The sequence below is a fragment of the Crassostrea angulata genome, chromosome 2 (genome assembly GCF_025612915.1).
Source record: "Crassostrea angulata isolate pt1a10 chromosome 2, ASM2561291v2, whole genome shotgun sequence".
Classification (NCBI taxonomy): domain Eukaryota; kingdom Metazoa; phylum Mollusca; class Bivalvia; order Ostreida; family Ostreidae; genus Magallana; species Magallana angulata.
Genome location: NC_069112.1, coordinates 59,842,127 through 59,869,895, shown reverse-complemented (window position 1 = coordinate 59,869,895; position 27,769 = coordinate 59,842,127). Strand labels below are relative to the sequence as shown.

The 27,769-nt window shown below is 32.8% G+C and overlaps 1 protein-coding gene and 1 pseudogene across 1 annotated transcript in view; one reads left to right on the top strand and one right to left on the bottom strand.

Moving 5' to 3' along the window:
- LOC128173287 (neurogenic locus notch homolog protein 1-like) overlaps positions 1–27,769 on the top strand; it is a 47,239-nt gene that overhangs the window by 1,638 nt on the left and 17,832 nt on the right. Inside the window, exons 2-9 of the mRNA XM_052839001.1 lie at positions 1,978–2,077; positions 2,494–2,667; positions 3,951–4,064; positions 4,918–5,031; positions 16,936–17,049; positions 18,477–18,590; positions 20,743–20,856; positions 22,291–22,404. Coding sequence (XP_052694961.1) covers positions 1,978–2,077; positions 2,494–2,667; positions 3,951–4,064; positions 4,918–5,031; positions 16,936–17,049; positions 18,477–18,590; positions 20,743–20,856; positions 22,291–22,404 — 958 coding nt within the window. The remainder of the gene's footprint in view (positions 1–1,977; positions 2,078–2,493; positions 2,668–3,950; positions 4,065–4,917; positions 5,032–16,935; positions 17,050–18,476; positions 18,591–20,742; positions 20,857–22,290; positions 22,405–27,769) is intronic.
- LOC128173323 (uncharacterized) lies at positions 9,558–13,786 on the bottom strand (annotated as a pseudogene).

Here is a 27,769-nt window from a genome sequence, read left to right as displayed (position 1 = left end):
TAAGCTTGTTGGAAATTCCTCCTGATTGTGATGTGTTAGAATGTAACCAAATGTTTATCGAACTTGTCTCAACTGTAACAAAGAAATAGAAGATCAAAGAAATCAAATATAGCTTTAGGAAAATATATTTGTTAGAAAGTGAGGATTGTAAGGCAATAGTGTTCATCTTACATGTGTGTTTGACACTAATAGAGTTAATGTAATAACATAACAGTCAGCCGATTTACGTAGGTGAATTGATAGTCGTTTAACTGGGCGATTAAAGAAATATTATCTGGTTGGATAATTTATACATTTCAAATATTTAGAGTCACGCCAATCAATTTTTTTTCTTTTTTTTTCTTTAGATGCGTTAGTCAAAGCCAGAGTTTAAGATTTAGATTAGAGGTTGAGAGTCAGGAGACAAGCTGTCCGTGTAATCTTTTACGTTTTACCTGACTATCATATGTAGGTCAACATTAAGTTAGAATTATAAATTATTTAGTTTCCCATTTAAATGTGTACGATGTGGAGAGTAATTGTTGGCTAAGTCCCTAATATTTACATTGGCAAATATTTTTCCTATATTATTATTATTATGATAATTAAATTTTGTAATTTAATCATTTTGAACGAGTTACCATTTTCAACCCATGTGATTAACGTAATCAGATCTTCTGATTGGCCCCTCGGGCTACAGGATTTGATTACGTGACCAACCAAGTTCATATCCCGGTAAACTTTTTAACTTGCAGTTTGTTTCTTAATTAATCACCCAATAACGAGAATACTGAATATGGTGCAAACCCGCCGGCTATATCGTAATCGGATTCGGCTGCTCTGCCTTATCTGCAATTATCTTAACTAATGATTTAATTAAATAGTCACTGTAGTGCGAGTGACAATTTGCTGTAAGCGTTGTTCAACGAACACATCGTTCCATGACGTCAGCGTACTAACTACTTTACCAAACAAAATAATCAGTACATGCACATATTATTCTACACATTTATCTACCGTCTCAGGCTCGTAAGACTTTGTAGTTAGGTTGAATTTACAAACCAGATACAGACCCTTTTATCGCCCATATTGCAGCTTATATGCACTTATCTCAGCTTACATACACATTAATCAGCTGATGTACACTGTGGGTATTCACTAAAATCGCGATAACCTAATCAAATGACGTGATACAGAAATCAGCACAATTTTATTGCTGCTTCGAAAGTAATAATTCAGACACTTTAATTATATACAATTTATGCAAAAATATAAAAACTACCATCACATTCAACAAAATTCATTTTGCAGCCATTTATTGCAGCCACGCAGGTCGACGCAGCTAGCAGAAAATTAGTAAAATCATCAAAGTACTGAGAGCAGTCGATCAGAAAAAAAACATCTTTGTAGTCTCTATATTTTATTGATACCAAGAGGATTGATGCATAAATTAATTGGATGATTTAAAAAAAAAATTGACGCAATAAAGCATGTTTAACTAAAATCAATAAATTTTGTCGACCAGTTTAACAAAAGTCAATACATATCGTGGATTGGCTACGTGATATGAAACTTAAACCGCTTTTATGCAAGACAGTTTGTTGACATCGAAAATACACACGAACCTGAAAATCAAGCCAGATATATTTATTTCCTCTGGCATCAAAAACAGTTTGATAGCCAAAAAAAAAAGGAAAAGAGATTTTTAAATGGTAGTCTCAACCAATTTGACAATGAAATAGAATATGTGAATCGGCTTTTAAAATATTCTTAGAAAATGTTATAAAAAATGGTTTATAATAAAACAATATTGTAAAATTTGTCATCTTAGTGATCCACTTTAAAACCTTCAAAACTCTGTTGCATACAATTTTTTAAATAATTACGCAAATATACATATAAACTGTACATTTATATAAACAATAAACATTTAAGAATAGGTTAAATAAGTTACATTTACAGTGAACTCTCGTGTTCATTATTGTTTTACTTTGGTAGGAGCTGGCTGGAGCTTGTTCGAACTCAACCTGTGAAATCAACCAGACATGTAAACACAAGAGATATTCCGAGGAAAAAATTTTTGAATGTGTTTTGTCAGGTAAAATCATCCGGTACCTTTCTTTAATGCAAATAGATACCATTAAAAATATACACGTGTTACATGTACATAATTGGTTTTCCTTACGCATATTGGAAAAATGTCAAGTGTCAAAGAGAGCTATTTTTTTAACAAAATAAATAATCTAAACGAAATATATAAAAGACCGTTTGTCGACAAGTATTATGTTTTAATTTAACACAATATACTATAATACTTCCAGGAGTATAAATTGTTAGATATAAATATTAATTAAACAAACTGTCAGTTGAAGAAAATATCACAAAAGACTAGAAAAATTGACAACATTGTCGTGTCTTTTTTGTAAAAGTAAAATGTAGCCTCTTATCATAGGTATTAATCATATTAATTTCAGTGAAAGATTACATTGTTAATTGTGTGTCTTTATTCATAAGATTGTGGAATACCTGATCAAAAAGGAATAAACTTGAATACAACACGACGTGAGGACGCCATTGGTATACACAGGAGGATACACGCCTCGTGTTCTGACGGATACTCCCAGTCTGGTTCAGGACGTCTGAACTGTCAGTCAAACGGAGAGTGGAAATACAACATTGTCTGTACAGGTGAATATGCTATTCGGATAAGTGAAGAAATAAATTATTAATCTTTAGTTTTGAATGAAAAATTGTATTTTAAATCTTGTAAATGAAACCAAGGAATTAAGTTTGTTGGTTCCAGTAACACAACATTGAAAATGAAACGGGTTTACTATTGTTTTTCGATATCACGAGTACTGAGCCACATTCACGGCACCAGCAATGCCAACAGTTTAGAACAAGGCAGTGAAAGTGTTTTTAGGCCTAATGTTTGCAAACAGTTGTATAAGTAAATAAATTGATTGACAATTGAAATGTTCCAATAAACATGAAATAAAACACGTACAACTACGCAAAAAAATTCGCACTAAAGTATGTATGACATTTTTAAAGGAAAAATCGTTTTAATAATGATATACGTAAACCATGGAAAAAACAATGCATTCATATCTACACGTATTGAATATTTTAACATTTTTGTTTTCTGTACCTTTTGCAATGTATATTCTTGGTCTGCATTAAAATCATTATCAGGCACAACCTTCTCCGGTCTGCACTTGAATCTAGCACACATAAATTTTAACATTGATTCTTCCAATGTCGTAGGCTTTTATCAATTCAAATTATGGAAAGTACCTAATATTTTCTAAAAAAGATGGAAGATGATAAGCCTATGTCTGAACCTTGCTTTTACGTCTTTTTAAAATACGAATATCTTCTGTAATTAATGTATCAATACTTTTTTTTCCTTTAAAAAGTATGAAACGTGTACATGTTACTATATATTGATTTGGAAAAGAAAAAAAGGCAGAGTTTTTGGGGGGTTTTTTAACAAAATTTAAACTGTGTATCAAATATGACCGAATATCATAATAATGTCGATAATATACAAAAAAGGTTTTTTTTTCTATTAAAAAAAGGGGGGAGAGGGCTGTTAATGTGGTTATTATATTCAATTTTTGTCGTTGCAAAATTGTTATCTGATGAAAATTTTACTACTAACGGGTTTACATACGCAGACATTTCATTAATAATATGCTAGCAAAAGAACTTTTCTTAACTTAGTTAATCGATTTTGTATGGAGAATATTTTTCAACCTCGTATGATTTTTTTATTTTCATTAATATGTGACAATGCAAGCACATCTCTAAGCAAAATGTGAAATTAGAGTTTCTCCATATACAATGTTTACGATAACATATTCGCAATGGTTGAATATAAATTCGAATATAAACCCGTGCATCTTTAATTATGTTAGTTAAAAGAAGCAAAACTGGTCATAATTTATTCTAATTCTAAATTTTAAAAGATATTGATGAATGTCTGAGCAATCCATGTCAGAATGGAGGAACATGCAGTAACAACAATGGATCTTTCACTTGTATGTGTGCACATGATTGGAGAGGGACACTTTGTAATGAAGGTAATCCCTCTCTCTCTCTCTCTCTCTCTCTCTCTCTCTCTCTCTCTCTCTCTCTCTCTCTCTCTCTCTCTCTCTCAATTGCTTATAATTCTGGCTCGTTAAAATAAATTTGATATGTACCCTCTTCTCTCTTTGATTTGTTATCGTTGTGTTTTCGCCTATACATCTATTAGCCATATAAGTCTAAAAACTTATTTATATCGTATTAGTAAATTATGTTCATTGAGTAATACTGTTACTGTATACAGGGTTATTTCCGCCCCTTTTACTTGCAAACGGTTTCGCCCCGTCTTAAATTCGCCCAGACACAGTTGTGATTAAAGCGAGATAATATCAAATATTGAAATTCGTCCAGTCTTGAATTTGCCCGCTGACAACGACGGCGCAAACGGAGCGAAATTAAAACGTGGCCAAAGATTTCCCTGTATACAGTTTGTATTACATTGTATGTATCAAATTTAAGGCAACGTATAAAGCATCAAATAAGCTTTTGCTTTCTTTGATACTGAAGTATTTAATGTTTCACATGATTATCATATGAAAAAAATGCATTCAAAGCCTTAAATGTTTTGACTTTAACTTCTATTTTGGTGGTTGTTTTTAAGATTGATATCATTTGTTGTCCATCAGTTTTAAAACGTGAGATGCAAAATATTATTAGGGTAACCAAATATTATTAAAGAAGACTATTAATCGATAGTCCAGCTCTTGTATGTTATATTATACTTAAACGGCAAAGTTAGGCATCGGCTGTCCTGTCAACGCATGTAGAAAAACGTCCGCGTTTCCAAAAAGAAAACTTGCAGTTGATCAAGTCATTGTAATCATTTTAATATCATTTAAATATTTCAAGATGTTGATGAATGCCAGAGTGATCCTTGCCTCAATGGAGCCACATGTATAAACACACCCGGCTCATTCAACTGTACATGTGACGCCGGATGGACCGGGATAATTTGTGATGAAGGTAAGGAACTAGAAAATGTGTTACGCCCTGTGTATCTACGGTTGTTATCTTTATTTATTCTGTTGTGAATAGGGCTTTTTTGCCAAAATATTAAGCTGAAGATACTCTTTTACAAAATTAAATTTACAAGTAGCTGGAAAAGCAAAATCAATGCTTCCAAAGATCCACTGAAGTATCTGAGTAATCAACTGAAGTGATTCAAGCAGCAAGATGAAGTATATGAAGAATGAACTGAAAAAAAAAATAAAAAAATTCAAGTAATTAAATTTAAAGCAATTTACATGTGATACGTATGTAATTCATATGAAAAACGTACGTTGGATCCACATACGTAAAACGTATGGAATGTATCACGTATGTCTAACACACGTGTAACATACGTTTCACATATGTTCATTAACATACGTTATACACATGTGTTACTTAAATCACGATAAGCGTAAGTGAGGTCACATACGTATCACACATGTTTAACGTATGTGGCACATTTTGCTGTATATACATCAACAAAAATAACGAATTATGCAAGTACAAACAGCTTCTTAACAGACTAGTTCGAAATATTTATGAGAGCATTATTAGTATTGATTAAATCTGGGTCATGTTTAAAATGCCGGTATAATCAAACCAAAAAAGTAACATTATAAACTCTTCTTATATTATGATTTTGACGCGCTTTGTAAGACAATATTAATCATTCTCCTTTTTTAATACGATGTTTCTTTCAATGTCTGACTTATGAAACTGAAGGTTTAAATGTTTTGAGTCATAAAATTTCATAAAATATTAATGAATGTCTGGATAATCCATGTCACAACCGAGGAACGTGCAATAACAACGATGGATCTTTCGAGTTCACAGGGGCACTCTGTAATGAAGGTTAATTCTCTCTTTCTTTCTCTCCCATCCTTTTCTCTCTCAGAAATATTTATAGTTGTTAAATTGATTTGCAATATACGAAACTTGCGACTATGACTGTTGTGTTGACTTCACACAATGAAATGCAAGTTATAGATTGGCGTTAAATTACATAAAAAAAGGTGGCTGGGACATAGTAGACTTTTAACCAGTAAGTTTCGGACATGTGATATTGTAGCATGTGCACGGTATGGAAAGTAAACCCTTTGCAGGGAATTAGCTGGGGGTCGTCTAAAAAGCTGAACAATCAAGAAAAATACGCGGATATTAAGAAGGGTAGAAATCTTAGAGAAATCACTATGGTGAAAAATGCACTAAATCTGACTAGTTATTTCCACAAAAAATAGTGATTGGCCTTACAATGTTTAAACAGAAACAACCCAGGAAGCGGTCTACAATTATTGAGGACTTTTTAAGTATCTGTGCCTTGGTTTCAGTCTGTCTACTTCGTTGTTCACTGACATATACCTTGCCAGTTTACTTGTTGTTATATTATTTATATTCAACACGTTTTTCTACACGTCTTTTCGTTCAAGGTTCGGGTGTATGAAATGCCTGAATGCAGATACATGTATATAGGGGGTGTGTATCGATGAGCCACAACTAATATGGCGGTAGTCGGAGATAAAAGAGAAATAATGCGTATTTATGGCATGTCAGCTTTAAATACGAGGACTATTACATGCATTTTGAGAGACAATGTCAGTAAGCATCGAGCTTCGCAAGTGAAAATTTTAAAAATCATTTAAAACCATACTAAGTCATCAAAGGAGAAGCAAATAACAAATTTTTAATAAATTTTGAGTGATATTTTTTTTTGCTTGGTTTCCATGACAACAAAACAAATGTTTTTGTTCCATATTGTCTATTAGTGAACAAAATCCTTGAAAAATAGGGATCTAAATATACAAAATGGGCCACTTTAGAGTTAAAAATGTACCTTTTCAATAGTTTACCTAAAAAGACAGTCATTTGTATCATATAATTTGGATGGAATTATTATTCAATGAAATGACATCATAGTTGCTATGACAACCAGAAGAAGATATGTTTTACTAGATACAGTATTGTCATAAAACAAATACATTTTAAACCCTTTTTTTTAAAAAAAACCAACGACCTCTGCAAAAATAAATTATATCAGCATAATGACAGTTGTCAATATTATGTACGTAAGCAATAAATTTGGATAGTTGGTTTTCCTAATTTTTTTAGCAGAATGATGAATATTTGCAATTTTCCACCATTTTTATTTCAGTTGGCCCTCTACATAGCCTATAAAAATTATGTATAAGTAAAAGTAAATATAAACTAAACATTCAATATGACTTAATTGTTAAGTTTTTACTTTTAAATGCTTTTTCTTTGTGCTTTAGGTCCATAGCAACGCAATTTTGTCCATAGCAACACCTTTTTGACACGTCGTCATTAATTTATTTACGTTTATTTAACTGCATGTATGTAGATTTTTTTTATATTATTTTTTTTAAATATTATGAGAAGAACATTTTATTATCATATTTTCCTTTTAATTCAATTAAATAATTTCCATAGCAACATAATTTTAACCATAGCAACACATTTTTGACACAGAAATCAGACCTAGAATACGTTTTTAATGACTGTACGTATCTATATTTGATATTTTAAAAACATTATTATTTAATTCTTTCCAATCACTTCCATTCTCTTTAGTTTTTCTAAATCATGTCCATAGCAACATTTTGTTCTCCCTAGCAACACATTTTTGCCATTCAAATCAGACTCGAGATAGGTTTTATAAGCCTTCACACACTTTATGTGTTACAATAATGAAATGTTTAAATTTTAAAACTCATAAAAACTTTACCAAAATAATAAAAAACACATTATGAAAAGGATTTGTATGGCAACACTTATCTGTTTGTATATATATATATATATATATAGAGAGAGAGAGAGAGAGAGAGGGAGAGAGAGAGAGAGAGAGAGAGAGAAGGACACACTTTGACGGAGATACAAACTTTATAATTTTGATAAATTAATCAGTGTTTTTAACAGAAAATTACCATTATACATAGCGGTAATTTTTTAATTGTTTGAATTTGTTTTCTTGTTAAGCAAAATTAACAGCAGAATATACTCTAACTTACTAATTTAATAGAAATGCAATTTTAACCATACAAATTTGTTTAAGGTTAAGTTTTGACTTGGTTACATAAAAAGTTATTTAAATATTTCTTGCTTCTAAGAGATGGACATCATACATGTACTGTAGAAAAGAAATATTCGTCGAGGATTAAATTTCGTTATTTTCATTGGCAGTATCAATCAACGAAATTAAATCCATGACGAGTTTTTAAACCAAGTATTAATGCATACAAAGATAATACTATATGACGAAATTAAATGTCAACGAAATCTTATTTCGTTTAAAAACAACGAAATTTTGCACCAACGAAAATATGTGTTTCTACAGTATATAAAGATTGTTCATTGCCTAAATTTGTTTTTCCTAATTTTTTTAACAAAATTATCACCCCCGTTTATGACATCTACAATGACTAACCTCAACAGTTCAAAGTGAAGAGGTTCAGTTGAAAATATACATGATGCGTTCACATAGCACACAAACAATACTACATTTTACAAGCGGCCCATGGTTCTTATCGGTCACCTGAGTACCTGCAGTGTGGCTCTTTCAATGTATATTCATGTGCATTATAATTATAGGGCTATTATGAAATCATTTTTATTATTCCGTGATAGTTTAATCTAATAAACTTTTGAAATTCTAAAAAAAAAATTATCAAAACGTCATAGCATAACATACAGTGACATAATTGAACAAATCTTAGGAACAAAAAAATAATTGGGCAAAAATTACACCACCCTACCCTATACATAATCGTTAGAGCCCTGTCCTCACAAGAAAACTCCTGATCCAGGGGCCATGAAATTCATAACTTTGAAAGGGGCATTCTTCCTTATCATAACTATATACTTATTTCATCGGATTAATACCCAGGAGCATAGGAGAAGATTTTCAAAGAACTACTGCATTTAGAGCCCCACCCTAACACCAGAACACCTCACCCAGGGCCATGAACTTCCCAATTTTGGAAGAGGCACTCATCCTCATCATAAATATATACCTGGTATGTACTTTAGTACATATATTAACTTTGGTTTAAATTGGTTCAGTGGTTTCAAAAAAGAAGCTAAAAATGTTCAAAAGTTAACAACCAATGTACAACGAATGATGACGGACAAATACAGATAGCAATAGGTCACCTGAGTGACTCGGGTGGCCTAAAAATAGTAAATCAGAAGTTCTAATAAAATGATAAAGTGGCCAAGCTTCTAAAATTGTCCAAATCATTTTCAGCTTCTAGGTCCTTTTCTCCAACCATCTGATCACAACAGGAATCTTCCTCCTTTTTAAGTCCAATCTGCAGAAATAGGTGGAAACTTGATTTCCTGAAAGGAACTCTTCAATTCTGAAATTGCACTTTCCTTCTGCATTTCTCACTCTTCTCATCTCGGAGGCTACATCTTCTGGGTCAAGTTTATGACCACTGCTTTCTACAACCTCAAACTTTCAAGAAAGATTTGTGAGATTCAGTGAATCACTCGCATTTTGACTTCAAAGCCCATCCTTCGTGAAGAACTTAAGCAGAACCAACTGGATATGTGTCTACTTCATTTTTCCCTTGTGTATTCTCCTTATCTGATTCCATCCTTTTTACAAGATGTTTTCTACAATTGGAACTCACTCCTGTAAAAGTTGAAAAACTATTACAGTAAATGATGGAGATATCATCTAACAAATTCAAACAAGAGGCCAAGAAGCCACATCACTAATCTGAGCAACAATAGCTCATCAAATTAACTTCATGGTATCAGAACAGAACAAAATATCTAAAATAACAATTAAGAGTATACCTTGTTTAAAACTATCTTTAAAATTTACTGCACATATTCCTAAGTTAAACATCAAATCCCTTTTTAAAAGACTTTTCAAAAGATTTTTTCTACTTATATTCCTTGGTTAAAACTGACCCAGTGCATGGTTCTTGAGAGAAGTCAAAAATGCAAAAAGTTTACAGATGGATGGAAAGACAGACATACATATGGATGTAATCAGAAAGTAATCAGAAATGCTCACTTCAGCTTTCAGCTCAGGTGAGATAATAAAAAGCAAATCAATTATTTGATTACCTACGTTTAATTTTGTGTAACTGTTTGAAGAGCCAACATGGCTGAAAGCGCTCGCAGTAAAGAATTTATTTAATTTGGACTGTAACATCAGTCATTACAAAAACTAAGTGGTCCGAAGACTGCGCCCAGAAGAATTTTTATTCCTGCCAGTGAAATTATATAAATTGACAAGTATGATGGACTTGTAAATATTTTAAAAGCCAAATGTCTAAAACAATTTGTAATCAATTTTTAATGTTACACATATGGATATATGGGGACAAGTACATTGTTTTGCAGGCCAATATATTTTGACAGACTACTGGTCCTAGGCTTTATTTATCAACAGAGAGAGAGAGAGAGAGAGAGAGAGAGAGAGAGAGAGAGGAGAGAGAGAATATAGAAATAAAGATTCTGTGTTTTAAATCTCAATGCCATAATAACCAAAATAATTGACAAACCTGAACCAATTCTAATAAGACAATCATAATAATTCTTCAGCAAGAGTGGCTGCTCTTTTGTTATGGTTCCTTTTGAATTGCTCTTGTTTTGATGATTACATGTCCATCCAAGGGAACACAAGTATAATGGACTTGTAAATATTTTAAAAGCCAAATGTCTTAAACAATTTGTAATCAATTTTGAATGTTACACATATGGATATATGGGGGCAAGTAAATTTATTTGCAGGTCAATATATTTTGACAGACTACTGGTCCTAGGCTTTATTTATCAACAGAGAGAGAGAGAGAGAGAGAGAGGAGAGAGAGAGAGAGAGAGAGAGAGAGAGAGAGAGAGAGAATATAGAAATAAAGATTCTGTGTTTTAAATCTCAATGCCATAATAACAAAAATAATTGACAAACCTTAACCAATTCTAATAAGACAATCATAATAATTCTTCAGCAAGAGTGGCTGCTCTTTTGTTATGGTTCCTTTTGAATTGCTCTTGCTTTGATGTTTACATGTCCATCCAAGGGAACACATCCTACTTGACCTCCATCCAACACCAAGAACGCGGGCATGTTAAGGCTTCCCGATGCGATATGTAGAAAGTCACTTGTCTGTACTTCATACGATATGACGTCATAACTAACTTTGACGTCACGATCTGCATTCCTGTCGATAGTTCTCAGGGAATGTATCTTAACGTTAAAAGTGAATTATATCAAACCAGTATAATACCGCATGTTTCCTTTATATAGATGCTGCAGTTAATTCTAGACGTACAGAATTAATTCATATTAAAAACCAGTATCAAATAATCGGCAGTTTTACAGCTTCGTTTTAAGTAAAAGACTATTTATAAACTAGTGGTTTGGAAACTCTCCCTGCTACGTGTAAACAACTGAATGAAGAAATTTTAATGCATGTAAAACCAGCTTGGCGCAGGTGAAAGATCAACACAATTTTAGAATATTTTACGTAAAATTGGTAGAGAATATAAGTACCAATGTGAATCGTGCTGCGGAAACCTACGGATCTACCCCAATTCTTTGTAAATCGCTTTTGATTAGTAAAAATGTGCATTATTTTGATGATTTTGTGGAATGTTTCAACAATATCTTCTATAAACGAAATATCTATTTCTTTCCCAAGCAAGAACTTCAAAGTTTATGACTTAACAAAGGATTTTTCTTAAAAATATGTATGATTTAATGTCATTAATCACCTGCGCCGATGCGTTTTAACTAGATCATTTGCAATATTAGGATTCGCCTGTCACGTGATTACGAAATACATGTGACGTCACAAAAATGCATCAAATATAATGTTTAACATCGATGTCAATAAATGTAACATAGATTTAAAGAAATACTCCCGGTAAAATTACTTTTGCCATGATTCAAATAATATCGTTTTCCAGACGTATTTTAGCATCGGGACGCCTTAACAATGCTGCGAACATATCTAAATAAGATGTTAAAACTCATTTGTAAATGTGTTTATCATTACTTAACTAATTTTTTTTCACAAATGCCCACTGCATGGTCAAGTAATGATACAATCAAAAGTTTTTACACATACTTTTGATATAATCAATCTGGCAGGCATATTTGTTTTAAATTCTACATTCCCAGTTATGTCTACTTATGCTTAATTTTTGTTCTACTGACAGTTTTACAATTGTCACTCAATATAAAAAAAATATGGTCAAAATCTTAAAATATACTTTGCAATTTCTTATTTCACATTTTTGGACTTAGTATGAATCTGTAGACTTAATGCTGGTAGATTAAGTTTCTTGTGTATGCCAAACTTTTTGATGATCTGAAAGAATCTACCTCTATCTGCATTGTAATAATTGATTGATTCACAGTAATGCACAGATATATCTTGCAACATCAATTTTAAAGAAGAGAAAGATAAGTGAGGAAAGACAGAGAGATGGTTACATAAGGAAATGCCCTTAGTTAAATTCACAAGTACAAGTAATTATGTACACTTCAGTCCATTTATACCTGTACTTATTTTTCCTGATTCAAAACATTAAAAACAAAACAAAGCAAACAACATATGAATTTGTCAATTGCAAGCTAGTGTCTGTCATTGTCAAACTGAAGGCACAGTTACTACAATTAAATTAGATGCTTTGAGATAGAGAGAAAATGATAGAGAGAAAATTCTAATTCACTATTAAGCAAAGGAAATTTCTATGGGTCATTTTTTCTGTTAATTCAGAGATTTACAAGCAACTCTTTCAAAACTAATCACATGTTCTTATTGATAAAGGTGTTTAATTTAAAGTCTTTGAATTTAATTGTCTGATATTCATAACCATATTATGAAACATGATACATTCATAAGACATGTCACATACCTGTGTTTTGGACAGATGGTAAGTATTTCATCATCTTCACTGAAGAAACCTCCCCTTATTTTCAATAATTCTGATTCTGATTTTATACTCCTACAAATTGAAAACTGTCGGAGGTGTGCATCTATGAAAAGATTACAACATGGCATAGGAATAATATGTCTTGGCCAGGTCTTTTTGTATATATCCACAGGTATCATTCGGTGTGAAAAAGCTAAGCTAAAGACAAACTGATTTCCATCTAAAAGAGATCAAGATATCTTATTAATATAAAAGCTTGTTATAAACTGATATTGAGCTTTCATGTATTTCCAAAACAAACATACATGTAATACATCTGAGAATCTAACTATGATAGTGTAATCTTATCATCATGGAGGCTTGATTTGGAATTAAAAATTGAAAATTAAAATTGCCCATTAAAAGAGAATGTATAATAAACATTCTGTCTTTTTATATGTTTAGTGGGTGGGGGGGGGGGGAGAGAAAGAGAGAGAGAGAGAGATAGGGGTGAGGTTATGTATTTTTCATATAAATTTGCATTAATTTATGAATGCTTTACATTATTACTGGTAACTTATTTGAAATTCATCCAACATACTGACAAAAATACACATATTTTCAATAGATGCTGTCATTTCTCCGCAACTTCAAGCGGATGACAATTTAAACAATTAAGACAAAGTTCATGAGTCATTCCAATTCTTTCTAAAAATCTATGTAAAATTTGTAAAGAGTGTATTTTTATTTTAGAAATTAACAATTTAATTGAAATTATTCTAAACTCATCACATATGTTGACGGAACAACACTTACATTTACAAGTTGAATCAGATGTCATTCCTCTGCAATTTTAAACAAACATCAAGCAACCACAACTCCCTGTAAAGTCAATCAAAAAGTCAAATTTTTTATCCGTTTATGAAGCAATATAGATGTTTTACATTAAATATTTTTGGCATAGATCAGACATATTTAATAAATATCACCTACCATTACAAGTTGCTTTAAGTCCTCTGCAAATTCAAGCAGACTACAACCAACTGAGCAGACAACATGTTTGGTTTCCACTTCCTGTTAGTTTAATTGAACCTCCGCCGCAGAAGAGTTCCATAAAGGGGGGTAATATTACACATTCAAAATCAAAGTTTGGTTACTTTGCTTTTATTGATATTTCTTTTATACACATTGACTACCGTTTTTCACTGATAAATCTTATAAACCAATGTAAGAATTTTTTATCTAATATAGAATCAAAACAAATTCAGGTTGCTTTTTAGAGAAATTAATTTTTAAAAATACTTTAAATTTTACAATGAAAAATGTTAAAAAAAAAAGCAATTTGGGAAATAATACTTTGACATTCTGATTTCCAAATAAATGCAAAATTTAGTGTTATCATTTTTTTTCAAATTTAACAAAATTTTATGTTGATATGCATTGTTATTTTTATATATTTGATGATTTGTTGGTATTTTAGTGTTTTTGTCTATTTTTGGTTGTTGCCATGGAAACAATGACCATGTGGCCAAAAATACCACATTTCTAAAATACCGCTTACCTATATTAATCAACATAACAATATCAAGGAAAAATAATTTTTTACACTTTCCACTTATAATATGGACAAAGCTCAATGATTACTGACATTGTCTCTTAATGTCTTAATTGATGTTGCTTTCTTGTATTTGTTTGTATTTTATATTGTTTTTTCTAGTTTATGTTATGGCTGAGATAACAGCTAAAAATCATAATAACTTTTAGATATCAATGAATGTCTTGACAATCCATGTCAAAACGGAGGAACATGCAGCAACAGCGATGGATCTTTCACGTGTAGAAATTAGTATATAAATCTTTCCCCCCTCTATCAATATTAATATATATTTTTCTTTTCCCTCTCTCAATATAAATAGGTATGCCTTGCCCCTCTGTTTCTGTGTTTCTTTCCGATTCTCTTAATTTAGGTTGATGTTTATCATCTCTTTCATTGTTATTTCTGTGTATCTGCCTTCCTCTCTCATGTTTGTCATTATCTCTCTAGTATTTATCTTTACAGTGTTCGTACTTTTAAATACCAACATGTTATTACAACTTTATTCATTCTATTTGTATAAAGAATTTAACTGTTATTTGTAGCTTCTTTTTGTTGGATATAGTTTCATTATTATATCAATACAGTTTTATTTAAAATCAAATATCAAATAAGCATGTTTATAGTTGTGGAGGCTGCAAATGTTAAAATGTTCCTTCCGTTAAAATAAGGATAATTTTTGAAATCCAACTAAAAACCAAACTCTCCTTTGATTCTTGTTATATGTTAAAGCTTACATGAATGCATAAAGCATTTGGTCGCCATATTAGTTTCGATTGCTCCTCTACTGCCACTGGGGTATCTACAGTAGTTGAGAAAGTTATCGTCGGTTGCTTTCCGATCGAGGCTTGTATGTTGCACGGACTTGTTGATGCATAAACTACACATTGCAGTTAAATGTGTGTGATAAAGAAAAAAAAAGCAATAACAAAAAAAAACAAGTTCTTTTATTCTTTACAAGAATTTTCAAGGTATCATTATTATTTTGCACGGATTGCGCTCCCTTACATCGAATGCATATCGAATACGTGTGTCGTTCATAGAGAGTGTATAACGTCTGTGTCTTTTTGAAAACACTGGCCGAACTACATCCAACTGAGTAGCTAAATAATATTCAACTACAGTTATTGCCGAGATCAAGGAGATGCCGCGGACATTATTCTCCAATAAACCACGAACGTCATCAGTAAATTATCAAATCAGAAATACCTATTTGTCTCGCACTGACCATGAAGGTACAACTTTCAACCGCAAAAAGTTTTAAAACTATGTCAATGTTATGTGTTAGTTCCAGTCAAAACGATGTGTATTGCCTCAAAATTCCATTTTTAAGAGATCAATGCAGCTGTTCCTAGCACCTCCCTAGCACATTTTCACTGCGTGTTTTTACATAAAAAATATATCGTATAGTAGGAATAATCGTATTACATTGCCCTTAAAATATTAGGAACATGATTTAAAGATATTTTATAAATAAGTAAAGAGTATTAAAAATCCAAAGAAAAATTTTGTCTGTCGTCTGCATGTGATTCCTTTGATCTATTCACATGTAAACATTACTTACAAAACCATAGAGGTTACACGGAACAGCCGTCAAAATGACCTAGATCGTCTCTCTATAGGAGAAACGATCTGTAGAAATACTGGGCTGTTAGTAGAATAGAAATAAAGTTCTTGTTTTTGTGAATGTTGCAGGATAACCTCCTCGGTCTCGAAATGTTGTTTGAAATATAAAAGCCTCGGCTAACGCCTCGGCTTTTATATTTCAAAACAACATTTTTCGACCTCGGAGGTTATTCTGCAACATTCACGAAAACTCGTACTTTATTTCTTAAGTAAATCCAAAAAAGTAACACGTAACATCGTTCCATCGGTTTCTACATAAGGTCAGTTTCTAAAGCCCATCCTGTTATTGACATTGCTCGATCTGCCAAAGTGTGTGGTTTGCGCATATGCAATGTTTAAACAGAAACAACACAGGAAGCGGTCTACAATTATCGAGGATTTTTTAAATATCTGTGCCTTGGTTTCAGTCTGTCTACTTCGTTGTTCGCTGAGATATACCTTGCCAGTTTACTTGTTGTCATATTATTTATGTTCAACACGTTTGTCTACACGTCTTTTCGTCCAAGGTTCGGGTGTATGAAATGCCTGAATGCAGATACATGTATATAGGGGATGTGTATCGATGAGCCACAACTAATATGGCGGTAGTCGGAGATAAAAGAGAAATAATGCGTATTTATGAATTCATGTCAGCTTTAAATACGAGGACTATCACATGCATTTTAATGTCTTAATTGATGTTGCTTTCTTGTATTTGTTTGTATTTTATATTGTTTTTTCTAGTTTATGTTATGGCTGAGATAACAGCTTAAAATCATAATAACTTTTAGATATCAATGAATGTCTTGACAATCCATGTCAAAACGGAGGAACATGCAGCAACAGCGATGGATCTTTCACGTGTACATGCGCAGATGGATTCACAGGGGCACTCTGTAATGAAGGTAAATGTATATTATTCTTCCCCCCACTATCAATATTAATGTATATTTCTCTTTTCCCTCTATCAATATAAATAGGTATGCCTTGCCCCTCTGTTTCTGTGTTTATTTCCGACTATCTTAATTAAAGTTGGTGTTTATCAACTCGTTCATTGTTATTTCTGTATCTGCCTTCCTCTCTCATGTTTGTCATTATCTCTCTAGTACTTATCTTTACAGTGTTCGTACTTTTGAATACCAACATGTTATTACAACTTTATTCATTCTATTTGTATAAAGAATTAAACTGTTATTTGTAGCTTCATTTTGTTGGATATAGTTTCATTATTATATCAATACAGTTTTATTTAAAATCAAATATCAAATAAGCATGTTTATAGTTGTGGAGGCTGCAAATGTTAAAATGTTCCTTCCGTTAAAATAAGGATGATTTTTGAAATCCAACTTAAAACCAAATTCTCCTTTGATTCTTGTTATATGTTAAAGCTTACATGAATGCATAAAGCATTTGGTCGCCATATTAGTTTCGATCGCTCCTCTACTGCCACTGGGGTATCTACAGTAGTTGAGAAAGTTATCGTCGGTTGTTTTCCGATCAAGGCATGTATGTTGCACGGACTTGTTGATGCATAAACTACACATTGCAGTAAAATGTTTGTGATCAAGAAAAAAGGAAACAGCAATCACAAAAATACAAGTTTTTTTATTATTTACAAGAATTTTCAAGGTATCATTATTATTTTGTACAGATTGCGCTCCCTTACATCGAATGCATATCGAATACGTGTGTCGTTCATAGAGAGTGCATAACGTCTGTGTCTTATTGAAAACACTGGCCGAACTACATTCAACTCAGTAGCTAAATAATAGTAAATCCATAAAAGTAACACGTAACATCGTTCCATCAGTTTCTACAAAAGGTCTGTTTCTAAAGTCCATCCTGTTATTGACATTGCTCGATCTGCCAAAGTGTGTGGTTTGCGCATATGCAATGTTTAAACAGAAACAACATAGGAAGCGGTCTACAATTATCGAGGATTGTTTAAGTATCTGTGCCTTGGTTTCAGTCTGTCTACTTCGTTGTTCGCTGAGATATACCTTGCCAGTTTACTTGTTGTCATATTATTTATGTTCAACACGTTTTTCTACACGTCTTTTCGTCCAGAGTTCAGGTGTATGAAATGCCTGAATGCAGATACATGTATATAGGGGGTGTGTATCGATGAGCCACAACTAATATGGCGGTAGTCGGGGATAAAAGAGAAATAATGCGTATTTATGAATTCATGTCAGCTTTAAATACGAGGACTATCACATGCATTTTAATGTCTTAATTGATGTTGCTTTCTTGTATTTGTTTGTATTTTAAATTGTTTTTTCTAGTTTATGTTATGGCTGAGATAACAGCTTAAAATCAAAATAACTTTTAGATATCAATGAATGTCTTGACAATCCATGTCAACACGGAGGAACATGCAGCAACAGCGATGGATCTTTCACGTGTACATGCGCAGGTGGATTCACAGGGGCACTCTGTAATGAAGGTAAAAGTATATAATTCTTTCCCCCTTTATCAATATTAATGTATATTTCTCTTTTCCCTCTATCAATATAAATAGGTATGCCTTGCCCCTCTGTTTCTGTGTTTCTTTCCGATTCTCTTAATTTAAGTTGATGTTTATCAACTCTTTCATTGTTATTTCTGTGTATCTGCCTTCCTCTCTCATGTTTGTCATTATCTCTCTAGTACTTATCTTTACAGTGTTCGTACTTTTAAATACCAACATGTTATTACAACTTTATCCATTCTATTTGTATAAAGAATTTAACTGTTATTTGTAGCTTCTTTTTGTTGGATATAGTTTCATTATTATATCAATACAGTTTTATTTAAAATCAAATATCAAATAAGCATGTTTATAGTTGTGGAGGCTGCAAATGTTAAAATGTTCCTTCCGTTAAAATAAGGATAATTTTTGAAATCCAACTTAAAACCAAATTCTCCTTTGATTCTTGTTATATGTTAAAGCTTACATGAATGCATAAAGCATTTGGTCGCCATATTAGTTTCGATTGCTCCTCTACTGCTACTGGGGTATCTACAGTAGTTGAGAAAGTTATCGTCGGTTGCTTTCCGATCGAGGCATGTATGTTGCACGGACTTGTTGATGCATAAACTACACATTGCAGTAAAATGTTTGTGATAAAGAAAAAAGGAAACAGCAATCACAAAAACATGTTTTTTAATTCTTTACAAGAATTTTCAAGGTATCATTATTATTTTGCACAGACTGCGCTCCCTTACATCGAATGCATATCGAATACGTGTGTCGTTCATAGAGAGTGTATAACGTCTGTGTCTTTTTGAAAACACTGGCCGAACTACATCCAACTCAGTAGCTAAATAATATTCTACTACAGTTATTGCCGAGATCAAGGAGATGCCGCGGACATTATTCTCCAATAAACCACGAACGTCATCAGTAAATTATCAAATCAGAAATACCTATTTGTCTCGCACTGACAATGAAGGTACAACTTTCAACCGTAAAAAGTTTTAAAACTATGTCAAATATATGTGTTAGTTCCAGTCAAAACTATGTGTATTGCCTCAAATTTCTATTTTTAAGAGATCAATGCAGCTGTTCCTAGCACCTCCCTAGCACATTTTCACTGCGTGTTTTTACATAAAAAATATGACCTATAGTAGGAATATTCGTATTACATTGCCCTTAAAATATTAGGAACATGATTTTAAAGATATTTTATAAATAAGTAAAGAGTATTAAAAATCCAAAGAAAAATTTTGTCTGTCGTCTGCATGTGATTCCTGTGATCTATTCACATGTAAACATTACTAACAAAACCATAGAGGTTACACGGAACAGCCGTCAAAATGACCTAGATCGTCTCTCTATAGGAGAAACGATCTGTAGAAATACTGGGCTGTTAGTAGAATAGAAATAAAGTTCTTGTTTTTGTGAATGTTGCAGGATAACCTCCTCGGTCTCGAAATGTTGTTTGAAATATAAAAGCCTCAGCTAACGCCTCGGCTTTTATATTTCAAAACAACATTTCTCGACGTCGGAAGTTATTCTGCAACATTCACGAAAACTCGTACTTTATTTCTGAAGTAAATCCATAAAAGTAACACGTAACATCGTTCCATCGGTTTCTACATAAGGTCAGTTTCTAAAGTCCATCCTGTTATTGACATTGCTCGATCTGCCAAAGTGTGTGGTTTGCGCATATGCAATGTTTAAACAGAAACAACACAGGAAGCGGTCTACAATTATCGAGGATTTTTTAAGTATCTGTGCCTTGGTTTCAGTCTGTCTACTTCGTTGTTCGCTTAGATATACCTTGCCAGTTTACTTTATGTCATATTATTTATGTTCAACACGTTTGTCTACACATCTTTTCGTCCAAGGTTCGGGTGTATGAAATGCCTGAATGCAGATACATGTATATAGGGGATGTGTATAGATGAGCCACAACTAATATGGCGGTAGTCGGAGATAATAGAGAAATAATGCGTATTTATGAATTCATGTCAGCTTTAAATACGAGGACTATTACATGCATTTTAATGTCTTACGTGATGTTGCTTTCTTGTATTTGTTTGTATTCTATATTGTTTTTTTTCTAGTTTATATTATCGCTGAGATAACAGCTTAAAATCACAATAACTTTCAGATATCAATGAATGTCTTGACAATCCATGTCAAAACGGAGGAATATGCAGCAACAGCGATGGATCTTTCACGTGTACATGCGCAGGTGGATTCACAGGGGCACTCTGTAATGAAGGTAAATGTGTATTATTCTTCCCCCCTCTATCAATATTAATGTATATTTTTCTTTTCCCTCTATCAAAATAAATAGGTATGCCTTGCTCCTCTGTTTCTGTGTTTCTTTCCGACTCTCTTAATTTAAGTTGATGTTTATCAACACTTTCATTGTTATTTCTGTGTATCTACCTTCCTCTCTCATGTTTGTCATTATCTCTCTAGTACTTATCTTTACAGTGTTCGTACTTTTAAATACCAACATGTTATTACAACTTTATCCATTCTATTTGTATAAAGAATTAAACTCTTATTTGTAGCTTCATTTTGTTGGATATAGTTTCATTATTATATCAATACAGTTTTATTTAAAATCAAATATCAAATAAGCATGTTTATAGTTGTGGAGGCTGCAAATGTTAAAATGTTCCTTCCGTTAAAATAAGGATAATTTTTGAAATCCAACTTAAAACCAAATTCTCATTTGATTCTTGTTATATGTTAAAGCTTACATGAATGCATAAAGCATTTGGTCGCCATATTAGTTTCGATCGCTCCTCTACTGCCACTGGGGTATCTACAGTAGTTAAGAAAGTTATCGTCGGTTGCTTTCCGATCGAGGCATGTAGGTTGCACGGACTTGTTGATGCATAAACTACACATTGCAGTTAAATGTTTGTGATAAAGAAAAAAGGAAACAGCAATCACAAAAATACAAGTTTTTTTTAATTCTTTACAAGAATTTTCAAGGTATCATTATCATTTTGCACAGATTGCGCTCCCTTACATCGAATGCATATCGAATACCTGTGTCGTTCATAGAGAGTGTATAACGTCTGTGTCTTTTTTAAAACATTGGCCGAACTACATCCAACTCAGTAGCTAAATAATAGTAAATCCATAAAAGTAACACGTAACATCGTTCCATCGGTTTCTACAAAAGGTCAGTTTCTAAAGTCCATCCTGTTATTGACATTGCTCGATCTGCCAAAGTGTGTGGTTTGCGCATATGCAATGTATAAACAGTAACAACACAAGAAGCGGTCTACAATTATCGAGGATTTTTTAAGTATCTGTGCCTTGGTTTCAGTCTGTCTACTTCGTTGTTCGCTTAGATATACCTTGCCAGTTTACTTGTTGTCATATTATTTTTGTTCAACACGTTTTTGTACACGTCTTTTCGTCCAAGGTTCGGGTGTATGAAATGCCTGAATGCAGATACATGTATATAGGGGGTGTGTATTGATGAGCCACAACTAATATGGGCGGTAGTTGGAGATAAAAGAGAAATAATGCGTATTTATGAATTCATGTCAGCTTTAAATACGAGGACTATTACATGCATTTTAATATCTTACGTGATGTTGCTTTCTTGTATTTGTTTGTATTCTATATTGTGTTTTTTCTAGTTTATATTATGGCTGAGATAACAGCTTAAAATCACAATAACTTTCAGATATCAATGAATGTCTTGACAATCCATGTCAAAACGGAGGAACATGCAGCAACAGCGATGGATCTTTCACGTGTACATGCGCAGGTGGATTCACAGGGGCACTCTGTAATGAAGGTAAATGTGTATTATTCTTCCCCCCTCTATCAATATTAATGTATATTTTTCTTTTCCCTCTATCAAAATAAATAGGTATGCCTTGCTCCTCTGTTTCTGTGTTTCTTTCCGACTCTCTTAATTTAAGTTGATGTTTATCAACACTTTCATTGTTATTTCTGTGTATCTACCTTCCTCTCTCATGTTTGTCATTATCTCTCTAGTACTTATCTTTACAGTGTTCGTACTTTTAAATACCAACATGATATATCAACTTTATCCATTCTATTTGTATAAAGAATTAAACTCTTATTTGTAGCTTCATTTTGTTGGATATAGTTTCTTTATTATATCAATACAGTTTTATTTAAAATCAAATATCAAATAAGCATGTTTATAGTTGTGGAGGCTGCAAATGTTAAAATGTTCCTTCCGTTAAAATAAGGATAATTTTTGAAATCCAACTTAAGAATTCTCCTTTGATTCTTGTTATATGTTAAAGCTTACATGAATGCATAAAGCATTTGGTCGCCATATTAGTTTCGATCGCTCCTCTACTGCCACTGGGGTATCTACAGTAGTTGAGAAAGTTATCGTCGGTTGCTTTCCGATCGAGGCATGCAGGTTGCACGGACTTGTTGATGCATAAACTACACATTGCAGTTAAATGTTTGTGATAAAGAAAGAAGGAAACAGGAATCACAAAAATACAAGTTTTTTTTATTCTTTACAAGAATTTTCAAGGTATCATTATTATTTTGCACAGATTGCTCTCCCTTACATCGAATGCATATCGAATACGTGTGTCGTTCATAGAGAGTGTATAACGTCTGTGTCTTTTTGAAAACACTGGCCGAACTACATCCAACTCAGTAGCTAAATAATAGTAAATCCATAAAAGTAACACGTAACATCGTTCCGTCGGTTTCTACAAAAGGTCAGTTTTTAAAGTCCATCCTGTTATTGACATTGCTCGATCTGCCAAAGTGTGTGGTTTGCGCATATGCAATGTATAAACAGTAACAACACAGGAAGCGGTCTACAATTATCCAGGATTTTTTAAGTATCTGTGCCTTGGTTTCAGTCTGTCTACTTCGTTGTTCGCTTAGATATACCTTGCCAGTTTACTTGTCATATTATTTTTGTTCAACACGTTTTTCTACACGTCTTTTCGTCCAAGGTTCGGGTGTATGAAATGCCTGAATGCAGATACATGTATATAGGGGGTGTGTATTGATGAGCCACAACTAATATGGGCGGTAGTTGGAGATAAAAGAGAAATAATGCGTATTTATGAATTCATGTCAGCTTTAAATACGAGGACTATTACATGCATTTTAATGTCTTAATTGATGTTGCTTTCTTGTATTTGTTTGTATTCTATATTGTTTTTTTCTAGTTTATATTATGGCTGAGATAACAGCTTAAAATCATAATAACTTTTAGATATCAATGAATGTCTTGACAATATATGTCAAAACAGAGGAACATGCAGCAACAGCGATGGATCTTTCACGTGTACATGCGCAGGTGGATTCACAGGGGCACTCTGTAATGAAGGTAAATGTGTATTATTCTTCCCCCCTCTATCAATATTAATGTATATTTTTCTTTTCCCTCTATCAATATAAATAGGTATGCCTTGCTCCTCTGTTTCTGTGTTTCTGTCCGACTCTCTTAATTTAAGTTGATGTTTATCAACTCTTTCATTGTTATTTCTGTGTATCTACCTTCCTCTCTCATGTTTGTCATTATCTCTCTAGTACTTATCTTTACAGTGTTCGTACTTTTAAATACCAACAAGTTATATCAACTTTATCCATTCTATTTGTATAAAGAATTTAACTGTTATTTGTAGCTTCATTTTGTTGGATATAGTTTCATTATTATATCAATACAGTTTTATTTAAAATCAAATATCAAATAAGCATGTTTATAGTTGTGGAGGCTGCAAATGTTAAAATGTTCCTTCCGTTAAAATAAGGATAATTTTTGAAATCCAACTTAAGAGTTCTCCTTTGATTCTTGTTTTATGTTAAAGCTTACATGAATGCATAAAGCATTTGGTCGCCATATTAGTTTCGATCGCTCCTCTACTGCCACTGGGGTATCTAAAGTAGCTGAAAAAGTTTTCGTCGGTTGCTTTCCGATCGAGGCATGTAGGTTGCACGGACTTGTTAATGCATAAACTACACATTGCAGTAAAATGTTTGTGATAAAGAAATAAGGAAACAGCAATCACAAAAATTAAAGTTTTTTTTATTATTTACAAGAATTTTCAAGATATCATTGTTATTTTGCACAGATTGCGTTCCCTTACATCGAATGCATATCGAATACGTGTGTCGTTCATAGAGAGTGTATAACGTCTGTGTCTTTTTGAAAACATTGGCCGAACTACATCCAACTCAGTAGCTAAATAATAGTAAATCCATAAAAGTAACACATAACATCGTTCCATCGGTTTCTACAAAAAGTCAGTTTCTAAAGTCCATCCTGTTTTTGACATTGCTCGATATGCCAGGTAGGTCTGCCATTTGGTCGCCATATTAGTTTCGATCGCTCCTCTACTGCCACTGGGGTATCTACAGTAGTTGAGAAAGTTATCGTCGGTTGCTTTCCGATCGAGGCATGTAGGTTGCACGGACTTGTTGATGCATAAACTACACATTGCAGTTAAATGTTTGTGATAAAGAAAAAAGGAAACAGCAATCACAAAAATACAATTTTTTTTTATTCTTTACAAGAATTTTCAAGGTATCATTATTATTTTGCACAGATTGCGCTCCCATACATCGAATGCATATCGAATACGGTGTCGTTCATAGAGAGTGTATAACATCTGTGTCTTTTTAAAAACACTGGCCGAACTACATCCAACTCAGTAGCTAAATAATAGTAAATCCATAAACGTAACACGTAACATCGTTCCATCGGTTTCTACAAAAGGTCAGTTTCTAAAGTCCATCCTGTTATTGACATTGCTCGATCTGCCAAAGTGTGTGGTTTGCGCATATGCAATGTATAAACAGTCTGTCTATTTCGTTGTTCGCTTAGATATACCTTGCCAGTTTACTTTTCATATTATTTTTGTTCAACAAGTTTTTCTACACGTCTTTTCGTCCAAGGTTCGGGTGTATGAAATGCCTGAATACAGATACATGTATATAGGGGGTGTGTATTGATGAGCCACAACTAATATGGGCGGTAGTCGGAGATAAAAGAGAAATAATGCGTATTTATGAATTCATGTCAGCTTTAAATACGAGGACTATTACATGCATTTTAATGTCTTAATTGATGTTGCTTTCTTGTATTTGTTTGTATTCTATATTGGTTTTTTTCTAGTTTATATTATGGCTGAGATAACAGCTTAAAATCATAATAACTTTCAGATATCAATGAATGTCTTGACAATCTATGTCAAAACGGAGGAACATGCAGCAACAGCGATGGATCTTTCACGTGTACATGCGCAGGTGGATTCACAGGGGCACTCTGTAATGAAGGTAAATGTGTATTATTCTTTCCCCCTCTATCAGTATTAATGTATATTTTTCTTTTCCCTCTATCAATATAAATAGGTATGCCTTGCTCCTCTGTTTCTGTGTTTCTTTCCGACTCTCTTAATTTAAGTTGATGTTTATCAACTCTTTCATTGTTATTTCTGTGTATCTACCTTCCTCTCTCATGTTTGTCATTATCTCTCTAGTACTTATCTTTACAGTGTTCGTACTTTTAAATACCAACATGATATATCAACTTTATCCATTCTATTTGTATAAAGAATTAAACTCTTATTTGTAGCTTCATTTTGTTGGATATAGTTTCTTTATTATATCAATACAGTTTTATTTAAAATCAAATATCAAATAAGCATGTTTATAGTTGTGGAGGCTGCAAATGTTAAAATGTTCCTTCCGTTAAAATAAGGATAATTTTTGAAATCCAACTTAAAACCAAATTCTCCTTTGATTCTTGTTATATGTTAAAGCTTACATGAATGCATAAAGCATTTGGTCGCCATATTAGTTTCGATCGCTCCTCTACTGCCACTGGGGTATCTACTGTAGTTAAGAAAGTTTTCGTCGGTTGCTGTCCGATCGAGGCATGTAGGTTGCACGGACTTGTTTATGCATAAACTACACATTGCAGTAAAATGTTTGTGATAAAGAAAAAAAGAAAACAGCAATCACAAAAACAGGTTTTTTTATTCTTTACAAGAATTTTCAAGGTATCATTATTATTTTGCACAGATTGCGCTCCCTTACATCGAATGCATATCGAATACGTGTGTCGTTCATAGAGAGTGTATAACGTCTGTGTCTTTTTGAAAACACTGGCCGAACTACATCCAACTCAGTAGCTAAATAATATTCTACTACAGTTATTGCCGAGATCAAGGAGATGCCGCGGACATTATTCTCCAATAAACCACGAACGTCATCAGTAAATTATCAAATCAGAAATACCTATTTGTCTCGCACTGACAATGAAGGTACAACTTTCAACCGTAAAAAGTTTTAAAACTATGTCAAATATATGTGTTAGTTCCAGTCAAAACTATGTGTATTGCCTCAAATTTCTATTTTTAAGAGATCAATGCAGCTGTTCCTAGCACCTCCCTAGCACATTTTCACTGCGTGTTTTTACATAAAAAATATGACCTATAGTAGGAATATTCGTATTACATTGCCCTTAAAATATTAGGAATATGATTTTAAAGATATTTTATAAATAAGTAAAGAGTATTAAAAATCCAAAGAAAAATTTTGTCTGTCGTCTGCATGTGATTCCTGTGATCTATTCACATGTAAACATTACTAACAAAACCATAGGGGTTACACGGAACAGCCGTCAAAATGACCTAGATCGTCTCTCTATAGGAGAAACGATCTGTAGAAATACTGGGCTGTTAGTAGAATAGAAATAAAGTTCTTGTTTTTGTGAATGTTGCAGGATAACCTCCTCGGTCTCGAAATGTTGTTTGAAATATAAAAGCCTCAGCTAACGCCTCGGCTTTTATATTTCAAAACAACATTTCTCGACGTCGGAAGTTATTCTGCAACATTCACGAAAACTCGTACTTTATTTCTGAAGTAAATCCATAAAAGTAACACGTAACATCGTTCCATCGGTTTCTACATAAGGTCAGTTTCTAAAGCCCATCCTGTTATTGACATTGCTCGATCTGCCAAAGTGTGTGGTTTGCGCATATGCAATGTTTAAACAGAAACAACACAGGAAGCGGTCTACAACTATCGAGGATTTTTTAAGTATCTGTGCCTTGGTTTCAGTCTGTCTACTTCGTTGTTCGCTTAGATATACCTTGCCAGTTTACTTTATGTCATATTATTTATGTTCAACACGTTTGTCTACACATCTT